Consider the following 19,666-nt stretch of genomic DNA (forward strand, 5'->3'; position numbering starts at 1 on the left):
CTGCAATATAATATTGCATTTAGTCTTTAAAAGTCAAGTCTTCTTGACTTTAAAAAAAATAATGTTTAAAAAAAAGAAAGTAAAAACAATATAATGTGTGTAAACGGATGTAATATAATATAACAACAAAAGTATCATCAGATGTAGTTCAGTAGACTGGAAAAACTGAGATCTTTCAAAATTCGGCAATTAGTCATGTTAGGGGTTTTATGTCCCTCACTCAACTCCGGATAGGAGGATTCGCAGCGTTATTTTCACACGCTGATGCTGTTGTGTACCACGCTGTTTCCACGGACCACATCAGCCCCTGATCACGCGTTGATTCTTCTCCTATTGGTTCCTGTCTTGCACACCTTTGTGTCTGATTGGCTGAAAGTAGAGACCGGCCCCTCTGTATCCACTGAATTTGAAATTATGGCTGAATGGAACTAGAAAAAGGAAAAGAGAAACATTAATTGTAACATTTACCACAAGTCCGACTGTCACACATCACTTCATTAACACAGTGAAGTTACATTCGATACATTGTCTTCGAATATGAGAAAATGTATGTCGTCCTTTGTCGAGCGCCACAACAATGTAAGTAGCTACAATCCTCATTCTCACTGAAGGCTTTTAGGAAATCACTAACGTTAGGGTGATGTTAGATGATGAAATGTTGTTTATTTATTTTTAAAAGTGCATATATCTGTTTGAAATACGTTTAGAATGTAAACAGAACTTTTTGAGATCTGTTTAGTAATAATAAGTGGATGTTGAGATTTAGTTGAATTTGTTGGAGGGGGGTGGCACAAATTCTGAACTCATGAGGGGCCGCAGTGGCTGGCGGTTCTGCGTAACCACATCCATACCCACACATGCAGTCAACTGATTTGAGCAATCAATCCATTTGTGAAGTTAAATGACTGAACTCTCTTCACTATAGTAAATGTATTATACCAGTAGCCAGGGCTGGCCCTAGCCTTTTCGGGGCCCTATGCGAGCAAAACATGTTACTTGTTTACTTGACAGCAGAGATACATTTTTTTTTAGTTTTAAAGTGAATTTATTGCAATTCTATACAGTTTTCCGTTGCACAAAGGGGCTCCTTAGTGGCGCAGTGGTCTATCTCAGTGCTAGAGGCGTCACTCCAGACTCTGGTTCAAACCTGGGCTGTATCACAACCAGCCGTGATCAGCAGTCCCATAGGGTGGCGCACAATTGGCCCAGCGGTCATTGTAAAATAAGAATTTGTTTTTAACTGAGTTGCCTAGTTAAATAAAAACAGAGTAAATGTTGCAGTTTTAAAGCAAGTTTTCTGCAACACATTTCTCATAGGGCAGAGAGAAAATGTCAACATTTTCTAACAAATTTCATGCAATTCTACTCATTTTTCAATGGGGCGGAGAGAGATTTGAGCAGTTTTAAAGTGAATTTCCTGCAATTCTACACAGTTTGCAATGACTAATGCTATGTTTATATGATTTCTGAGTGAGAGTGACTAACAAAATCAATGGGGGCCCCCTGGAGGTTAGGGCCCCTGGGCACGTGCCTTCTGTACCCAGTTGGGATTCGGCCATGATTACTATGTTTAGATAGTTGGCTAGACTAACTTAACATTCAAAAAATTGTTAGCAGACATTGCTAATTGAGTGACTGTAAGTGACATATCAAGAGAGAAACTGCTGATGCACAACCAAATGTAGAAATTTTACCATGATCCTGAAGCCTACAAATAGGCCAGTTGACAATCCCTGATTTACATATTCTGTTAGTATTGGTTGACAAGTAAATCAATTATGTAAGGTATCTAAAGATTTACTGAAGTGTATAGAGAAAAGCTACTGACACAGCATGAGCATTGTGTTTATTAACCAGCTGAAGAATAATGAGAGTTGTTCCAATCATAATTTTCTTTGCTTCTTTATGGACGGAAAAGTAATTGACAAAAATCATTTCATATTTCACTTTAAACTTTGAATATTTATAATATCACCTTTCAACTAATGTTTAATGAGCTTGTATGTCTTTGGAGAAAGGATAATTATGGATCACAGGGACTAGGTACATGACATGATGATGAGATACATGAGTATACCAAACATTAGGAACACCTTCCTAATATTGAGTTGCACCCCCCCTTTTACCCTCACAACCAAAGCCGCAGTAAGTAGGGGTGCTGAGGGTGCTGCAGCACCGCCTGAAAAATCTGAATAAAACAAATATATATAATTTTACCACAAAAGTAGCAAACTGGGCCTCAATGGTCCTGTATCAGGGATGCTGGCCCATGTTGCCTCCAATGCTTCCCACAATTGTGCAAGTTGGCTGGATGTCCATTGGATGGTGGACCATTCTTAATACACACGGGAAACTGTTGAGCGTGAAAAACCCAGCAGCGTTGCATTTCTTGACACAAACCGGTGAGCCTGGCTCCTACTACCATACCCTGTTCAAAGGCACTGAAATATTTTGTCTTGCCCACTTACCCTCTGAATGGCACAAATAAACAATCCATGTCTCAATTATCTCAAGGCTTAAAAAACCTTCTTTAACCTGTCTCCTCCCCTTCATCTACACTGATTGAAGTGGATTTAACAAGTGACATTAATAAGAGATCATAGCTTTCACTTGGATTCACCTGATCAGTCAATATCATGGAAAGAGAAGGTGTTCTTAATGTTTTGTACACTCAGTGTATATTCCTTTATCTGTTAACAGAGTGACACCGTGGAAGTTGATGAGCTGTACTATCCTGGCAGTCAGAACCATGAAGAGTCCCAGTGTCACCCTATGGCCGTGGGAGACATGGAGGCGGTGGAAGCTCTTATGTTTATGAACACCCACTGGAAAGCCAGGACTTCCAGGAGCTTCAAGCATAGACAGTTCCGACCTCTGACCCCTTCCCCTGACTTCTCAGAGGATGACTCTCATCTCTCATTTGACCCGGCTGAGGTTTGTGAGTCTCTGGTAAATTTCCTGTGTTACTTTGTGTGTGTTCTCTCAAGTTCTGTCACATGCATTCACTGTGATAATCCTCCATACTAAGTGAAATGTAATAAATATAACCTCACACAATGTAGAGACTATATCGTTTTGTAACCACTTCAGGTTTTTTCCCCCCTCCGTCTCAGTGTATGACCCCGCCATACAGCCCGCCAAACTTTGAGGCCATTCACAGTCATCCTGCTCCAGAGACAGTACATACCTCCTGGTGCCAGAGACATAACCCACAGCCAGCACAGCAGGGCTTGACACAGCCACAGATGGTCAGCCAGCCCCGATCACAGGCCACCAGTGTGATCCGTCACACTGCAGACGCACAGCACTGCAGCTGGAGCATCTGTCCAGCCGCCCTCCTGGAGCAGAGACTAAACCAACACCTGCCTCCCCAGCCCCAGCCAAGCCCAGACAGCATCAACAACCCCCTGGCAGATAGGCTATCTGGCAGGGGCTCCAAAGGGAACATGACACCCCTTGACTCCTCTGCTGAACCGGCTGCCATCCAGGCTCCGGTTACTGTAACTCTGCCAGCCTCTGTTGGTAAATTCCACCAACCTACATCGGTGTCCCCTGTCAACTGTAGGGTTTCTCCTGTTCCGGTTTATTGCCAGATACTACCTGTTGTGCCAATTGGAACGAACAGTCATATTCCAATGGTTACCACCACCATGGTGGCGGCAACCAGTCACCAACAACAGTCAGCAGCAGTTGGTCCTCCTTCAGTCTTCTTCATGGGTGACCAGGTGACAAAGGGCCCTATCATCTTCTTGGTTCCCCGGCCAGTTGTCGGGATCCAGCCGTCAGTGCTGACATCTGGTGGCACCAAGCTGCCAGCCATCGCCCCAGCGCCAGGCTTCACCTCAGTGGTCCAGCGGAGCAGCCTGCAGCCTGCTGAGGTGTCCAGAGTCCGCAGCCATATCTGCCCCCACGAGGACTGTGGCAAGACCTACTTTAAGAGCTCCCACCTCAAGGCTCACATGAGGACTCACACAGGTAAGACATGGCTTGTGGGGAGTCTGGTTTAAATGTTACAAATTCAGGTAGTGGCCTTTTTGTTTACAAGTAACACAAGCATTACATATTGTAGGAATAACAACAGAGTTTATCTCAGGTTTTTTTTTAAAGTTGGTGTTCTTTTCTTTGGCTTCCTCTTGCTACCTACCTTATTGGTGCTGTAATTGCACTAAAGCCACAACGTTCAACGACCTCCTTACATACCGTAACAACAAGGTCAGGTAATCACCCTCTTAGCCTGTATGGCTGACTGTGTGTGTGTCCTGCTGTAACACTAGTCTTTCCTCTATGTGTTCTGCTCAGGTGAGAAACCTTTCAAATGCAGGTGGGAAGGCTGTGAGAGACGCTTCGCTCGATCCGATGAGCTATCACGCCATCGTAGAATCCACACGGGAGAGAAGCGTTTCGCCTGCCCCATGTGCCACAGCCGCTTCATGCGTAGCGACCACCTGGCCAAGCACGCCCGTCGACACCTGGCCACCAAGAAGGTGCCCTGTTGGCAGATGGGAGTCTGTCACAGCGGTGATGTTACACATGCAGTGTTTTCGGCACTGTTCCTTCGTCCTCTGCCCAGAATAAACTCTTGCCTTAAAGACACTGTAGAATAAGCTATTTCGTCATTAGATGGAAACTCATTCACTGTGATACTGTTCACTGAAGACTTAAATGCACATCAATGCAATTAATTACATGTTGAATTCTTTAAAAACTAAAGTTGTTTGACATGTTTAAAGTTTCTTGACTTACAGTTTCATATTTCATTCAGGTCCACTTGAGATTACGTTGTTATTGGCAGTTTAATGTGTGATGTATGATAGCAGGGTTTTTACTCATTTACATTACGTTTGATCAACTCTTACTTGTTGAAGATTATGCTAATATTATTGTTTACAACTGTGCTTTAAACTACTGACAAGACAAGATCAACCTCTTTGTATGTGGTTGTAGTGGTGGCAACTGTCCGCTCTTTCTGTGGCAACCTCCAAAGTGTGGAGCAAGGTACAGAAATGTTGAAGTCAAATCTGTGAACAACTAGAGGCTTAGATAGACTCTTTCTGAATCTCTGAGCCTACCAAATAAGTCAATTGCCATTAAGCATAGTTTTGCAATCCATAACTATTAGATCTTGTACATTAATTGTTTTTCTACCAAGTGAATGTGTTCAATACACTGTATATTTAATATTCATGAGAATTGTTTGGCCAAAGAAAGAATGTTAAAGAAAAGTTTGTATATTTAACTTGACTAAATTACATACATTTTCATTGTTTTGTTACAGGTGAAATAAAATGTGTAAAACTTGACTAGTTTGTTGTATTTGTGTTGAATTCAAATCAAATGTTTTTTGTCACACGTGCCAAATACAACCGGTGTAGACCTTACATTGAAATTCTTACTTACAAGCCCTTAACCAACAATGCAGTTCAAGAAATAGTTAACAAAATATTTACTAAAGAGATAATTTGTACAAGTAGGTAGAGGTAAAGTGACTGCATAGATAATTAACAGCAAGTAGCAGCAGTTTAAAAACAAAGGTGTGGGGGGGGTCAATATAAATAATCCGGGGGGCCATTTTATCAATTGTTCAGCAGTCTTATGGCTTGGGGTAGAAGCTGTTAAAGAGCCTTTTGGACCTAGACTTGGCACTCCGGTGCATCTTGCCGTGCGGTAGCAGAGAGAACAGTCTATGACTTGGGTGACTGGAGTCTTTGACAATTTTTTGGCCCTTCCTCTGACACGCCTAGTATATAGGTCCTGGATGGCAAGACGCTTGGCCCCAGTTATGTACTGGGCTGTACACAATGTAGCGCCTTACAGTCGGATGCCAAGCAGTTGCCATACCAGGTGGTGAAGCAAACGATCAGGATGCTCTCGATGGTGCAGCTGTATAACTTTTTGAGGTTCTGGGGACCCATGCCAAATCTTTTCTTTCTCCTGAGAGGGAAAGGGCGTTGTCATGCCCTCTTCATGACTTTCTTAGTGTGTTTGGACCATGATAGTTTGTTGGTGATGTGGACACCAAGGAACTTGAAATTCTCGACCCACTCCACTACAGCCCCGTCAATGTGAATGGGGGCGTTCGGCCCTCCTTTTCCTGTAGTCCATGATCATCTCCTTTGTCTTGCTCACATTGACGGTGAGGTTGTTGCCCTGGCACCACACTGTGAGAGGATATGTGTTGCGTTACTGAACTGAGGGGTAAACCACAAAGCAAGATAAAGGAGTTAGCCAGCTAGAAAAATAAACTTGAAATGGCCATGGTCTAATTGACTCAATAACCAATAACACAAACACTACATGACCAAAAGAATGTGGACACCTGCTTGTCGAACATCTCATTCTAAAATCAGGGGCATTGATATGGAGTTGGTCCCCCCATTGCTGCTAAAACAGCCTCCAGTCTTCTGGGAAGGCTTTACAATAGATCCCTCAAACTCAAATCTCAACCTCGCAGCCACTTCCACTGGTTTATTTTCATTGTTCCCCTCTAATCAGGGACTGATTTAGACCTGAGACACCAGGTGTGTGCGATTGATTATTAGGTAAAACAGAAAACCATCACGCAGCGGACCTCATAGAGTAAGAGTTGAATACCAATGCACTAGATGTTGGAACATTGCTGCGGGGACTTGCTTTCACTTAGCCACGAGCACTAGTGAGGTCGGACATTGATGTTGGGCGATTAGGCCTGGCTTGCAGTCGGCGTTCCAATTCATCCCAAAAATGTTCGATGAGGTTGAAGTCAGGGCTCTGTGCAGGCCAGTCAAGTACTTCCACAACGATCTCGACAAACTATTTCTGTATGGACCTCGCTTTGTACACGGGGGCATTGTCATTCTGAAACAGGAAAGGACCTTCTCCGAACTGTTGCCACAAAGTTGGAAGCACAGAATCGTCTAGAATGTCAGTGTATGCTGTAGCGCTAAGATTTCCATTCACTGGAACTAAGGGGCCTAGCCCGAAACATGAAAAACAGCCCCAGACCATTATTCCTCCTCCACAAAACTTTACAGTCGGCACTATGTATTGGGGCAGGTTGCATTCTCCTGGCATCTGCCAAACCCAGATTTGTCCGTTATACTGCCACATGGAGACAGCGAGCTTTACACCACTCCAGCCGACGCTTGGCATTGCGCATGGTGATCTTAGGCTTGTGTGAGGCTGGAAACCCATTTCATGAAGCTCCCGACAAACAGTTATTGTGCTGTTGTTGCTTCCAGAGGCAGTTTGGATCTCGATAGGGAGTGCTGCAACAGAGGACAGATATTTTTTTTTATTCGCACTTGGCAGTCCTGTTCTGTGAGCTTGTGTGGCCTGCCACTTCGCTACTGAACCGCTGTTGCTCCTAGACGTTTCCACTTCACAATAACAGCACTTACAGTTGATCGGCGCAGCTCTATCAAGGCAGAAATTTGACAAAGTAACTTGTTGGAAAGGTGACATCCTATGACTGTGCCACATTGAAAGTCACTGAGCTCTTCATTAAGGCCATTCTACTGCCAATGTTTGTCTATGGAGAATGCATAACTGTGTGCTCGATTTTATACACCTGTCAGAAACATGTGTGGCTGAAATAGCCAAATCCACTAATTTGAAGTGGTGTCCACATACTTTTGTATATAAAGTGTATTTATTTTTAGCTTTCTTAATGAACCAGAAAATCACCTGTTATTTCTGGTTGTTTATTAAAGTTAGCTGCCCTAAGCTCATTGATCCTGCTTTGTAGTATACCCCTCTCTCTGGGCACGTATCTGTGTCAGTTCAAGACAGTGTTGACTAGTAGGTGAGAGGTCAACGGAATTTCCTTCCATTGAAAGGCATTCACTTTCTGTGTAGTGTAAACATACAACCATTTACTCAACATTGTTATCCTCAGTGAAAAATAGACAACACATCCGGTTCTATTGGAATATGCACACAGTGGCCAGTTTATTAGGTACATCAGCACATTTCCGAAATTGGTTTGCTCCTACAGAGACTTATTCATGTGACCTGCTATATAAAGCAGGCCGACAGGCATCCAGTTACTGTTCCATTGAGCGTTAGATTGGGCAAAACGAGTGACCTAAGCGACTTTGAGCGTGTTATGATCGTCGGTGCCAGGCGCACCTGTTCCAGTATCTCAGAAACAGCTGTCCTCCTAGGCTTTTCATGCACGACAGTGTCTAAGGCTTTCCAAGAATGGAGCGACAAACAAAAAACATCCAGTCAGCTGCAGTCCTGTGGGCGAAAACTGCTCGTTGGTGAGAGGTCGAAGGAGAATTGCAAGAATCGTGCAAGCTAGAAGGTGGGCCACAAACAGGCAAATAACAGCGTACAACAGTGGTGTGCAGGACGCATCTCGGAACGTACACCTCGTCGGTCCTTGTCACGAATGGGCTATAGCAGCTTTCATATCCGCTAAAAACAAGAAGAAGAGGCTCCACTGGGCATGCAATCACCAACACTGGACGATTGAGGAGTGGAAAAACTTTGCCTGGTCTGACGAATCCCGGTTCCTGTTGCGCCATCCTGATGGCAGAGTCAGGATTTCGAGTAAGCCGCACAAGTCTATGGCTCTGTGTCAATGGTACAGGATGGTGGCGGAATGGTGTGGGGAATGTTTTCTTGGCACACGTAAGGTCTCTTGACCTTGCTTCTGGACAAGCTAAACACCATCGCCCGCTTTGAGGATAACACACTGCCCCCGACGCGATCCGCTACCAAGGACTGTGGGTCCTCCTTCTCCGTTGCCGACGTGAGTAAGACGTTTAAGCATGTTAACCCTCGCAAGGCTGCAGGCCCAGACGGCATCCCTAGCCATGTCCTCAGAGCATGTGCAGACCAGCTGACTGGAGTGTTTACAGACATATTCAATCTCTCCCGATCCCTGTCTGCTGTCCCCACTTGCTTCAAGATGTCCACCGTTGTTCCATGAAGTGCTTTGAGAGGCTAGTTAAGGATCATATCACTTCTACCTTACACCAAGACCCACTTCAATTTTCTTACCGTTCCAATAGATCCACAGACGATGCCATCGCACTTCACTATCCCATCTGCACAAGAGGAATACCTATGTAAGAATGCTCTTCAGTGACTATAGTTCAGCATTCAACACCATAGTACCCTCCAAGCTCATAATTAAGCTCTGGGCCCTGGGTCCTGGACTTCCTGACGGGCCGCCCCCAGGTGGTGAAGGTAGGAAACAACACCTCCACTTCGCTGATCCTCAACACAGGGGCCCCACAAGGTTGCGTGCTCAGCCCCCTCCTATACTCCCTGTTCACCAATGACTGCGTGGCCATACACGCCTCCAACTCAATAAAGTTTGCAGATGATAACTAGGCCAGATTACCAAAAATGACAAGACAGCCTAAAAGGAGGTGAGGGCCCTGGGAGAGTGGTGCCAGGAAAATAACCTCTCACGTCATCAAAACCAAGGAGCTGATTATGGACTTCAGGAAACAGCAGAGGGAGCACGCCCCTATCCACACCAACGGGACCGCAGTGGAGAAGGTGTAAAGCTTCAAGTTCCCAGGCGTACTCATCACTGTCGATCTGAAATGGTCCACCCACAGACAATGCGGTGAGGAAGGCGCAACAGCAACTCTTCAACCTCAGGAGGCTGAAGAAATTTGTCTTGGCCCCTAAAACCCTCACAAACTTTTACAGATGCACAATTGAGAGTATCCTGTCGGACTGTATCACCGCCTGGTATGGCAATTGCTACGCCCGCAACCGCAGGGCGGTGTAGTCTGCCCAATGCATCACAGAGGGCAAACTACCTGCCCTCCAGGACACCTACAGCACCCGATGTCACAGGAAGGCCAAAAAGATCATCAATAAGATCAAGCACCCGAGCCACGGCCTGTTCACCCCGTGTGTGTATTGTTAGATACTACTACACTGTTGGAGCTAGGAACACAAGCATTTCGCTACACCCGCAATAATATCTGCTAAATTTGTATGTGACCAATAACATTTTATTTTGATACCAATTGATCAATGTGTCCATGCCCCAAAGAATTCAGGCTGTTCTAGAGGCTGTACGAGATGAGTGTACCTAATAAACTGTCCGCTGAGTATGTTTAGGTATAGTGGCTCATGTTACAGTGCTGTTAATAAGCAGTGGGTGAAAATTCACATTTTACCAGCAAGAACAACATATACACATTATGATTCAGAGAGCTTTTATATTAATTTACTTTAGACAAAACTGGAGACCAATTCACAGATGTTGGACAATTCTTTCCACAGAGACTTGTAGGGAAGAGGGATTTAAAAAAACAAATGAAACATCAATGTTGCATTATGATAATAGTCTCAAGACGGTTTATATTTAGTGTGAGCACAAGCTCCCTATCAACGAGATGTTAAGTGAATGATATTCTGTACTCATATTGCTTGAATCAAATAGAGCTCCCCTTCATCTGAGGCACTGCACTGTTATATGCATCCCAAATTACACTATTCCCTAGATAGGGATCTGGTCAAAAGTATTGCACTAAATAGGGAATAGGGGGATGCATCATTGGCCGCCTTTTAAATACTGACTGATCATAAGTGCCAGGGGACCAGATATTCATAGCACAAAAAAAACGACACCCAACAAAACCATAAATAGACATAAATATGTTTTAGCAAGGCATCCAAAAATGGCTTTAAAACTTTAGGTTTTGTTAACTGCTCCACTTTGAGTAGGTAGACAATTGAATTTACAAGACTGGCAAAAGGAGACATATAGGCAATATAATACATGTTTCAAATATTAACTTTTAAATTCCATTGTATGTATTTACTGTATGTAAACTGTAACCGCATGGGATACCCACACAGGTGGGAGTTCCATCCCTACAGACTCATCCATTTTGTTGCATACTTTTTTTACTGAATGTGGAAAGGAAGGAACACCTGTGCTATTCCTTGAGAGAGCCAACAACATACTGTATAGGGCTTGTCACCCCCCCCCCCCAAAAGCTCAATTCCTTATGAAATGAATAATAAAAAGCTTTTAGCCAGCAAGCACCATTCAGTCTTTTTCTCCCATTGGAATGTTGACCAGGTGAGATCAGCACAGCAGAGACATGGGATTGGTTCAGCTAGCCTAAGCTGGGACCGACAGGGCTTCATCTGATTGGCTGGAGTGGAGGAAGTAGGGGACCAGAGAGAAGTTCTTCATGCTGATGTCCTGGGTGATACCAGCATCCTGCATCTCAAACCTGTCAAAAAAAAAAAAAAACTTGTTGAAAATAATTATCTTCAAAGGACTACCAAAACAATATAGAAAAACAACAGCAGCAAAAGGTCGATGGCAGCACACAACTGTTAAAATAAAAAAACTGTAGGTCCCAAATAAATACTAATACAATTTTTCCAGGTGGTGAAAGCACTTTACATCCATTAAATTGGGGGGAACTCACCTCAAACAATAAATCAAATCAAATCCTCAACAGCTCCCCATTTCAAACAGTGACAGCCTGACATTCGTCTGTCTCTTACCAGTCTCCAGTAGAGATGGTGTAGTAGACGGGGGGTCTGGGTGAATCTGTGAAAGTAGACGGAGGGCCCAGGCTATAGGCACCAGCGTTGTTGAAGATCAGCCAGTCTCCCACACTGAGCTCTGGCAGCAGACACTGATCCACCACCTGGTCCAGCTCATCACCCGACGGACCCCACAGACTGCTGGCAAACACCGGTTCCTCAGACACACCGCTCTGGGACATCCAGGGACACAGAGAGAGTCATTTAGAGAGTCTTATGGGCCAGGGTTATGAGTCAATAGGGAATAGGGTTTCCATTTGGGATGCAGCCTAATATTCACTCCAGGGTGCTTGAGATAGGAAATTGAATTAAACTTAACTTTGCTTGGTGATGCAAAAATCACAAAAATGCAGAATCGTTGTCATTTCATGCATTTCACTAGTCATTTTGTTTATTTAAAATGTAGTTTATTAGGGCCTCACGGGTGGCGCAGTGGTCTAGGGCACTGGTAGCTGTGCCAGGCCGCGACCGGGAGGCCCATGGCACACAACGGCACACAATTGGCCCAGCGTCGTCCGGGTTAGGGAGGGTTTGGCCGGTAGGGATATCCTTGTCTCATTGCGCACTAGCGACTCCTGTGGCGGGGCGGGCGCAGTGCACGCTAACCAGGTCGCCAGGTGCACAGTGTTTCCTCCGACACATTGGTGCGGCTGGCTTCCGGGTTGGATGCGCGCTGTGTGGCTTGGTTGGGTTGTGTTAATAGCTTGGTAAATGTAGTTTACTAAGCCCTGAAGCCAAAACTCACCTTGGGCAGAGCCGGAGCTGGAATCACATTGTCTGCTAGCTTGCTAGTGAACGAGCCGTACACCCCATCGTTCATGTAGTACAGGAACTCTGGCTCATCGTTGGGAGATGGTTCATCTGTAAAGAGGTATGGCAGACAAGAGTCATGAGACACAATAGTAGAAAAGGTGTGTGCTGGTCTGCTGGAGCATCTAGGTCTGCCGAACCATGATTACTGATTTTGACCAGCTTCATATGCTAGGTATTGAGAAGGTACTGCCACTGACTGAGATTGCCATGAAGATCCCGGGCGCCTACTTCCTTAGCGATGATGTTGACAGCCAGGGTGAAGGAGGAGGACACGTAGTAACTGCCAGGCTCTGCCATGATGGAGACGCCAGACGATGCAGGGAAGTACAGGTCCAACAACGGCCTGACTGCACTGTTAATCTGTTACCAGGGGGAAAAAAAACAGTCAGCACCTTCAGCCTAACAGGCATTCTATAGAGTGTGTTTGTTCAAATTCAAAAGGTAAGCTGTGTGAAGGCTTTCCTTTGAAAAATACATTACTAGCACAGGCCTGACGTCAGAAAGAGGGTGAAGTGGTTTGTGACCTTTGACTGACTGAATCACGGTTTACTTCAGCTGAGTTAATACATCTAAATCAGTCCAATGTATCGAGCTAACTATCATACAATGACCTGTTTCAGCTGAGTCTCTGAGCCGTTGAATCCACCTCCAATATCCAGGATTGTCATACTGAAGCCAATATCCTCCTGAAAACAACATTCAAACAAAAAGTAAACTAGTAAGCTTCAAAATATAACAGCAGGGTGGTGAATATTTATGGCTGTCTCCTTCACATATTATGCACCTTCAAAGTCCCATAACGTAAGCACTAGCTAACTCACCCCCATGTCAAAGACACAGCGAGCGTCAGACACTGCATGGCTGTAGGCCTGAGGGTCGTCACAGGAGCTGGGAATGTGGAACCTGCATCATGGGGATAATGATGATGTCATGAGAATACCATATAAATCAGGGATTGACTGAGGAACGGAAACTGAGCAGTCGGGCAAGTTGAGCGTGCTCGGAAGTCACCCAAAGTGAGAAAAAAAAGTGAAACAACAAAACTGCTAAAAACTCCAGTAAACCTAAAACTGATTGTCTGGTTCATCTCCATTGTTTAAGTGAAAGACGGAAAATATATGGCAGCTTCATTAGGCAGGTGATTTAAAAAAAAAATGAATTCCAGTAGCCAAGCATGGGGGCTACACTGGAGATTCTGACCTGATTAACTGGAAGTTTAATGTGTGGTCAGAGCGCTAGCCACTATGTCCTATTGATCTCGGCTGTGAGCTGCACGTTGAAATCTTGAAAATAGAACCAGAACGTAGATCAGCGCAAACCTCTTGGGGAGCCGGCACGCTTACACGCAGGGTTTTGTTGAAATTAATAAGAGTGTCTCACACTCTGCGAAAGTTATACGTCCAATGTAGTAGACCCGTAAAACAGATCTCTCTACTTCCTCCCTATTGTTACGTGACCGACAAGTTACGGCAATTTGGGTGTAAACAAATATTTTCACATTTTCGGGCAAGTGACCATATTCTTCAGGCAAACAAAAAATACTACTGAATTGTCCAATGGTCAATCCCCAATGATACAGCAAAATATTTTCTCCTCATGGTGAAAATAGTACTGGACAGGCATACAATTCTGCTGTTAGCATACAGTTTAATTTCTTAGCACTTAATTAAAAGACAATAAAAAGAGAGAAAAACCTAGAATATAATATTGAACTCTGACTAGAGAGGAAGGGTGGCGTTGCAGAAGGACTCACCTGACCCCCACCACCTGCAGGCCCTGCTCTTTGGCACTCTCCAGCAGGTGTCTGCAGTCCTTCAGCTTGGAGCCAAACGACATGCCCATTTCATCACCCTCGCTGGAAGTCTCTGTGGCCACCTGCAGCAGCAGTCTGAGCAGAGATGGAGGAAGATTATCATTTTTAGGTATTTCATATTCATACCCATTGTAGTTGTATTGTAGAGAGTATGAAATATAGACTTTTAAAATAACAGTCTAATAACAGTTACATGGACACCTACTTGGCACAGGGATGGCAGCGAGCGATCTTGCGTAGCTCTGCCTCGTTGTCACACACCAGGAAGTCGATGCCGTTCTTAGCGGCATACTTGATCTGGGAGAGTTGTTTACACACACCGCTGTAGATAATGTCTTCAGAGGGAACGCCATAGCCCTGCACAAGCTCCAACTCATACTGAAAAGACACAAAAACATCAACGTTGATATTACAGCTCTAAGTTGTGAAGGAGCAATGCGCTGTGGCAGCGAGACATTTCTCCACTAGATGGCGCTCCTTCCTATTTTCTGTGAGTAGAGGCCAGTCGAATTATGAAGCAGTTATAAAGCAGTAATTGGCCCAACAAATCCTAAACAGTGCTGTGAGAAGCTGCAACTGATGTAAGCCATGAATCTATAAAATGCATTTAACTGAAAAACATCCTAAAGCTGTGGAAAAGGACCCGTAAGTTAGTCTACACTAAAATGCAATTTGATCTGGACAGGTTGTTTGTTATACAGTGTTATAACAGTAGTAGTGGGAGAGAGCGCTGTGAGCACCTTGCTGGTGCAGATGAAGCCAGTCCCGAGAGCAGCTAAGATCTCAATGACAGCCAGGCTGCTGTTGGCTTGGACAGCGTAGAAGGGACGCATCTGGGGCATGTGGGTTCGCCAGCGAACATGTTGCCTCATAAGGACCCCCAAGTCTGCCACGAAGAACGCATTCTTCTCAGCCTGGGGGAAGAAAAACATGACACGACAGGTTTACTGGCTGTCTGGCATGCTATGACGTCATTCACCTGAATCTGTCAAGTACACCATGACTGATTATTCTTACTGTCTCTCATCAAACACCATACAATTACATAAGAGCGATCTGCAACCTAATTTTTCCACTGGTGTGAATTGAAAGCATACAGAGTGTGGTCAGCGTTAATGACTCATTAACTTGCCACTTCAATCAAGTGGGGCGAGACTGGCACACAGTTTTACACAGCAGCATTGTACTTTGTCACATCCTCAATCAATTTATTTATGTGGTGATTGCTAGAATTGATCAATCTATTTCCGGATTAGGCAATCAACTAATCTCATTTCCAAGGGCACAACTTCAATACGCTATAAAGTAGCAAGACTTCACAATGTGCAAGTATTTTAATGTACAGAGAATGTCTCTTCACAGTACTTACCAGTGTTTGTTCATAAATGTGATTCTCAACCACATCGCTGAGGGCCGTGGCTCCCTCCAGCAGGGCGACGGAGTAGTTTGATTCGTCAGCTAGTCCCTTCATCTCAACTGTTGTCTGCTAATCTGCCAGTCATAAAGAATTATGCCTGTGTGAAGTGGTCTCTCTCTGATCCTCTGTATGAAGTGGTCTCTCTGAGCCCCTGGCTGAAGTGGTCTCTCTCTGAGCCCCTGGGTGAAGTGGTCTCTCTCTGAGCCCCTGGGGTCCTTGATAGTATGCAGCAAACTGGAAAACACAGGAAGAGAGGCAGCGTGAAATATAGCCCTAACGATTGAAGTGGATGGGGAAAATGAGTTCCATCTAATCATTACAAAAATGGAGGGAAAGAAAAAAGGAATTATTTGACAGAAAAAGGCTAAAGCAGTTGGTCTACATGTTACACTTAGTTTGACCAGTTAAGCCTTTAGGATGGTTTGTGAACCGGCTGTGAACCAAGATAGTTGTGAGGGCAGCCAATCAGAGGTCGAGGTGGAAATCACGTTATGGGGCTGCGTATGGGAAGGTCTGGGTGTCTGGACAGCCACTGTGAAAACAAGACCTCTGGGGCATGGAGTTTGTTTACCTTACCATCAATTACTCCTGACAATTAGGATTAATCCCACTGGCAGTGACCCATTAAGGTTTCTTTTGATGGCATTATCTGGGTACAATACCAGCGGCATGGGCTGTCAGATCACTGCATTCAATAATGTTACATAACACCGGTTGGACTATTGTGATCATAAGGGTGCTGTGTATACCCGTCTCTGTTCTGTGGCTGGGAGCCTGGTATTGGCAGTTCAAAAACAGAGACAGCTTCATGATAGCAAGCTGGAATGGCTCTAAGAAACAGGACAGCCATGGCATGACTAAAACAACATCTCAGCAGTCTGAAAAAACGGACAACAACCCACTACAATTAACACAAAATATCAAAGTTCACAAATTATGGTCTCGTTTTGGTTAATGGACAAAAATGTGTGTGTGACTGAAAAATGCTTTACTCTACAGACCACCAACTTCATTGGGGTAAAGACTTGGGAGGAAATAAAAGCATATCACAAATCTAACAGTAGGCTTACAACATGACATACACAAAGAAATCATAACATTTAGGTTACAGGTGAAGACAGGAAACATTGTGTTTCAACTATGACTCATAGCTGAGTGGCCCCTCCTCTCTGTTACTGGATCTAACCAGTCACCAGTAAAAACAGGGACAGAGAGCATCAGATAAAAGTAGCACAACACCATGCTATTGTTATTTCAACAGTCACCACAAGGACATGTTTGTTCACAAAGCGTCTCAGAGTAGGGGTGCTGATCTAGGATCAAGGTCCCCCTGTCCATAGTGTTTTATAATTATTATGATCTAAGAGGCTAAACTGAACAGAGATCATTACTCCTCCTACTCGACCTGATTACATGGACTTACATGGACGAGTTGGGAGATGGAGCTCCCCCACTATCAGCTAGGATCCCAAGGTGGCTCAGCGTTGAAGTCGAACGGCTCTCGGCGGAGAGCCGCCCCTAAGCCCTCTGGGTAGTAATTGTACACCTGCACAGAAGACAAGATACAGTTGAGTCAATAGGAAAGAGAGGCAAAGCTGGCTCAGAGGATTAGATGAGATCAAAAAAAAATATTGAATGGGAAAGCAAGGCATAGGTTAATTGATCGTTAGGGACTGGTGGTTTTCACAGCTATAACAGGTGTGATTTTTTTTTTTAGGTTGTTATGGTTGTCATAATCCTAAATAATTTCTCAGTTTTGAATGAATGCAAGTGCCACGTTGTACCTTATGTTGTCGAATATGCTAAATGTTGTTAACGAAGTTCCAACCTCAACTAAATAGCTATTGATTGTACTACTGTGGTTTTCAAAATAACAACACTAAAATGTCAAAACAAACCGTCCATAGCTAGCCAGCTAACTTATATTACATGCCAACTCAGCAGGCGAACATTAGCTAACCCTGTGTGATAAATGGCTGTAAATAAGATTGCGAATGCTAGTTATATGGCGTCTAGGGATTCACTAGTTAGCTAGAAACACCCCGATAACGTTTTCAAAGTAATCGTAGCTAATGTTAATTATATAGCTAGCACAGCTAGCTAGCTATGATAATATATAATAAACTAAAATAGCTAGCTAAATAACTTTGATGAATGACGACAATAATGACAGTCAGTCATTAGCTAGTTCGTTCATTACCTAACGTAGCTATCTGCGGCTAACGCTAGCCAATTTCCCTCCTTAAACAGTTAACGTTAGCAACATACCTAGCCAGTTAGCAAGCAAGCTAGGTAGCTAGAAGGTACTTACGTGAGAATAAAACCCAATATTTGGGGTGGATCGTTTTTTCCTTTTAGGTGGAATTTTCAAAGAGTGGCGGGGGCACTATAGGAAAGAAAAAATGCCATCAAAGCGGAGGTGCAGATCGAGATTTGAAGCTAAATCGAACCCTTTCGTAGCTACGCAGCGAGCAAAACTGCCGAAGTCGACAGAGAGAAAGAAACACAGATAGAACAATGAGAAAGATATTTCACCGGATGTATAAATGTGAAACATTCGCTTGGCGTTTCCACTGACTACCAAATCTGGTAGTGAGAGGAAGCCCAGTGGCCAGCAGTGGGAGAAGATGGATGGAAATGGATTTGGGCCTAAATTCTGCTAATTTTCTCATTGATTAAACATTTGATCTCTATACAGTTTACTGTTCCCAAAACTAGAATCTGTTTTGAACAGAGTGGACTAAGTTTGGTAGACTTTTCCCTTTGTAAAAGTTTTAAAAAATCGCGTTGCTAATAAAGAGTGCAACGGCGAATTGAGTTATTGCACACGCGCACTTCATACAGTAGGAGTTTCTTAACGGAAATATGCAGATGTGGCTAGAACAGGAAAATAGAATCTTGCAAGCTCGTGCTTGGCTCTGCCTACCTCCTTTCTTGTTCTGCCCACTAGGACTCATCTGTTCCCATTGGAAACGACACACTGTGGTCTATCTTGGTTTGGTTATAAAAATCTTTGGAAAGAAAGGGGAGCGGAAAATAACGTCAGATGGGCGGTGTTTTCGAGCTGTCAAAGCAAATGAGAGTGATAGCTAAATAGTTTGGCTTGTATTTTATTTCTAAGCATTATTTTATTCTCTTCATGTGTGATATCTAGTTTTTGTGATAATATATACAATTATACCTATGCTATTGATATGCTGAGAATTATGTTTAATAAAACTCATTATTTATAATTTGTATTTATTAAGGATAAGCAGTTGAAATGAGCAATCTGCGATTGCTACATTTAAAAAAGTTTACTTTTAAATGAACGATCTCTACCCATCGATTATTGAAAAATAACTCATAAATGCCTCATGAGCTTAGTTCAACTGCCGTACCCTATCATAACCCGAAATATAAGCTTGTTTACGACATGTTTTGTAAACAAACACTGTATAGCCTCAAAAGTCATTTTATATGGTCAGACCATTTATTTCATCCATAGCTCTGTCTATGAATTTGATTTCTCCAGACCCATTTCTCAGCTATTTACCAAAACAGTGGCGGGATAGATGGATTGTTATTGTTTGAAATGCAGATTTCCCCTTTAATATTATATTATTTATATGATTTAATATTATATTCAATTATTGCCAGAATAGACTACTACGGTTCTGAGAATGTAATGTCTCAATCAGATAGTATAGTTACCTTGGTTACGTCTTCATGTTTTTTCCCATGGCACCGCGATAAATGTAAATGTTGTCCACAAATTGTCACTGGTACTCCTCTCTTGTATTCTGGCAACACATGCTTGAAGTTCAACAGTGTGAAATTAGATTGCAGGTGTTTTAACAACCTCAGCCTTGTCTGCCGAGAGTTTGTGAAGTTTTGCTTCCCTCTGAAGACGCAAAGGAGTATATTTCCCACAGATGAATTTACACGCCACCCTTCTTGCCTATTGGTGGAGAAGGAGGTCTATTCCAAATTGGAAAAACTCAATGAATTTAATTTCAGACAGGGGGACTGGGTAGCTACAAATGGACTCATTTGACATTTTTTTTTATCTACCTGTTGACTGTTGTCTCAATGATAACTTGGTTATGTAGGTAATGTTACATTTT

The 19,666-nt window shown here is 43.6% G+C and overlaps 2 protein-coding genes across 6 annotated transcripts; one reads left to right on the forward strand and one right to left on the reverse strand.

Moving 5' to 3' along the window:
* The first annotated feature begins 379 nt into the window (after nucleotides 1-379).
* LOC139380225 (Krueppel-like factor 10) lies at nucleotides 380-5,300 on the forward strand. Of its 2 annotated transcripts, none has more exons than XM_071122769.1 (4): nucleotides 380-579; nucleotides 2,701-2,934; nucleotides 3,114-3,975; nucleotides 4,300-5,300. In XM_071122769.1, the coding sequence occupies exons 1-4, from the start codon at nucleotides 538-540 to the stop codon at nucleotides 4,602-4,604; spliced, it is 1,443 nt and encodes a 480-aa protein (XP_070978870.1). In that variant the 5' UTR covers nucleotides 380-537; the 3' UTR covers nucleotides 4,605-5,300. The 2 variants fall into 2 exon arrangements, with proteins under 2 accessions (XP_070978870.1, XP_070978863.1); XM_071122762.1 differs by having other exon boundaries at nucleotides 405-579; nucleotides 2,701-2,949.
* Nucleotides 5,301-10,149: 4,849 nt separating this feature from the next.
* On the reverse strand, nucleotides 10,150-19,512 carry LOC139423998 (antizyme inhibitor 1-like). Of its 4 annotated transcripts, XM_071175700.1 has the most exons (14): nucleotides 19,254-19,450; nucleotides 18,487-18,571; nucleotides 17,872-17,946; nucleotides 16,984-17,106; nucleotides 15,513-15,794; nucleotides 14,884-15,057; nucleotides 14,349-14,521; nucleotides 14,084-14,218; nucleotides 13,152-13,233; nucleotides 12,942-13,016; nucleotides 12,528-12,690; nucleotides 12,263-12,378; nucleotides 11,476-11,690; nucleotides 10,150-11,195 (listed from the first exon to the last, which is right to left on the reverse strand). In XM_071175700.1, exons 5-14 carry the CDS (start codon nucleotides 15,612-15,614, stop codon nucleotides 11,081-11,083), a joined length of 1,350 nt encoding a protein of 449 aa, XP_071031801.1. In that variant the 5' UTR covers nucleotides 15,615-15,794; nucleotides 16,984-17,106; nucleotides 17,872-17,946; nucleotides 18,487-18,571; nucleotides 19,254-19,450; the 3' UTR covers nucleotides 10,150-11,080. The 4 variants fall into 4 exon arrangements, with proteins under 4 accessions (XP_071031801.1, XP_071031793.1, XP_071031785.1 ...); XM_071175692.1 differs by lacking the exon at nucleotides 18,487-18,571 and having other exon boundaries at nucleotides 19,254-19,512; XM_071175684.1 differs by lacking the exons at nucleotides 17,872-17,946; nucleotides 18,487-18,571 and having other exon boundaries at nucleotides 19,254-19,453.
* Between the last annotated feature and the right edge of the window lie 154 nt (nucleotides 19,513-19,666).

This window comes from Oncorhynchus clarkii, chromosome 2 (assembly GCF_045791955.1).
Source record: "Oncorhynchus clarkii lewisi isolate Uvic-CL-2024 chromosome 2, UVic_Ocla_1.0, whole genome shotgun sequence".
Taxonomy (NCBI): Eukaryota; Metazoa; Chordata; class Actinopteri; order Salmoniformes; family Salmonidae; genus Oncorhynchus; species Oncorhynchus clarkii.

Coding starts and splice junctions, on each gene's coding strand:
- LOC139380225 (XM_071122762.1), top strand. CDS start 538: ATGAGAAAATGTATGTCGTCCTTTGTCGAGCGCCACAACAAT. Junction 2,950..3,113: donor CTGAGGTTTGTGAGTCTCTG/GTAAATTTCCTG, acceptor CCTCCGTCTCAG/TGTATGACCCCGCCATACAG. Junction 3,976..4,299: donor TCACATGAGGACTCACACAG/GTAAGACATGGC, acceptor TGTTCTGCTCAG/GTGAGAAACCTTTCAAATGC.
- LOC139423998 (XM_071175692.1), bottom strand. CDS start 15,614: ATGAAGGGACTAGCTGACGAATCAAACTACTCCGTCGCCCTGCTGGAG. Junction 15,058..15,512: donor ACATTTATGAACAAACACTG/GTAAGTACTGTG, acceptor TTCTTCCCCCAG/GCTGAGAAGAATGCGTTCTT. Junction 14,219..14,348: donor CGCTGCCATCCCTGTGCCAA/GTAGGTGTCCAT, acceptor ATCTCTGCTCAG/ACTGCTGCTGCAGGTGGCCA.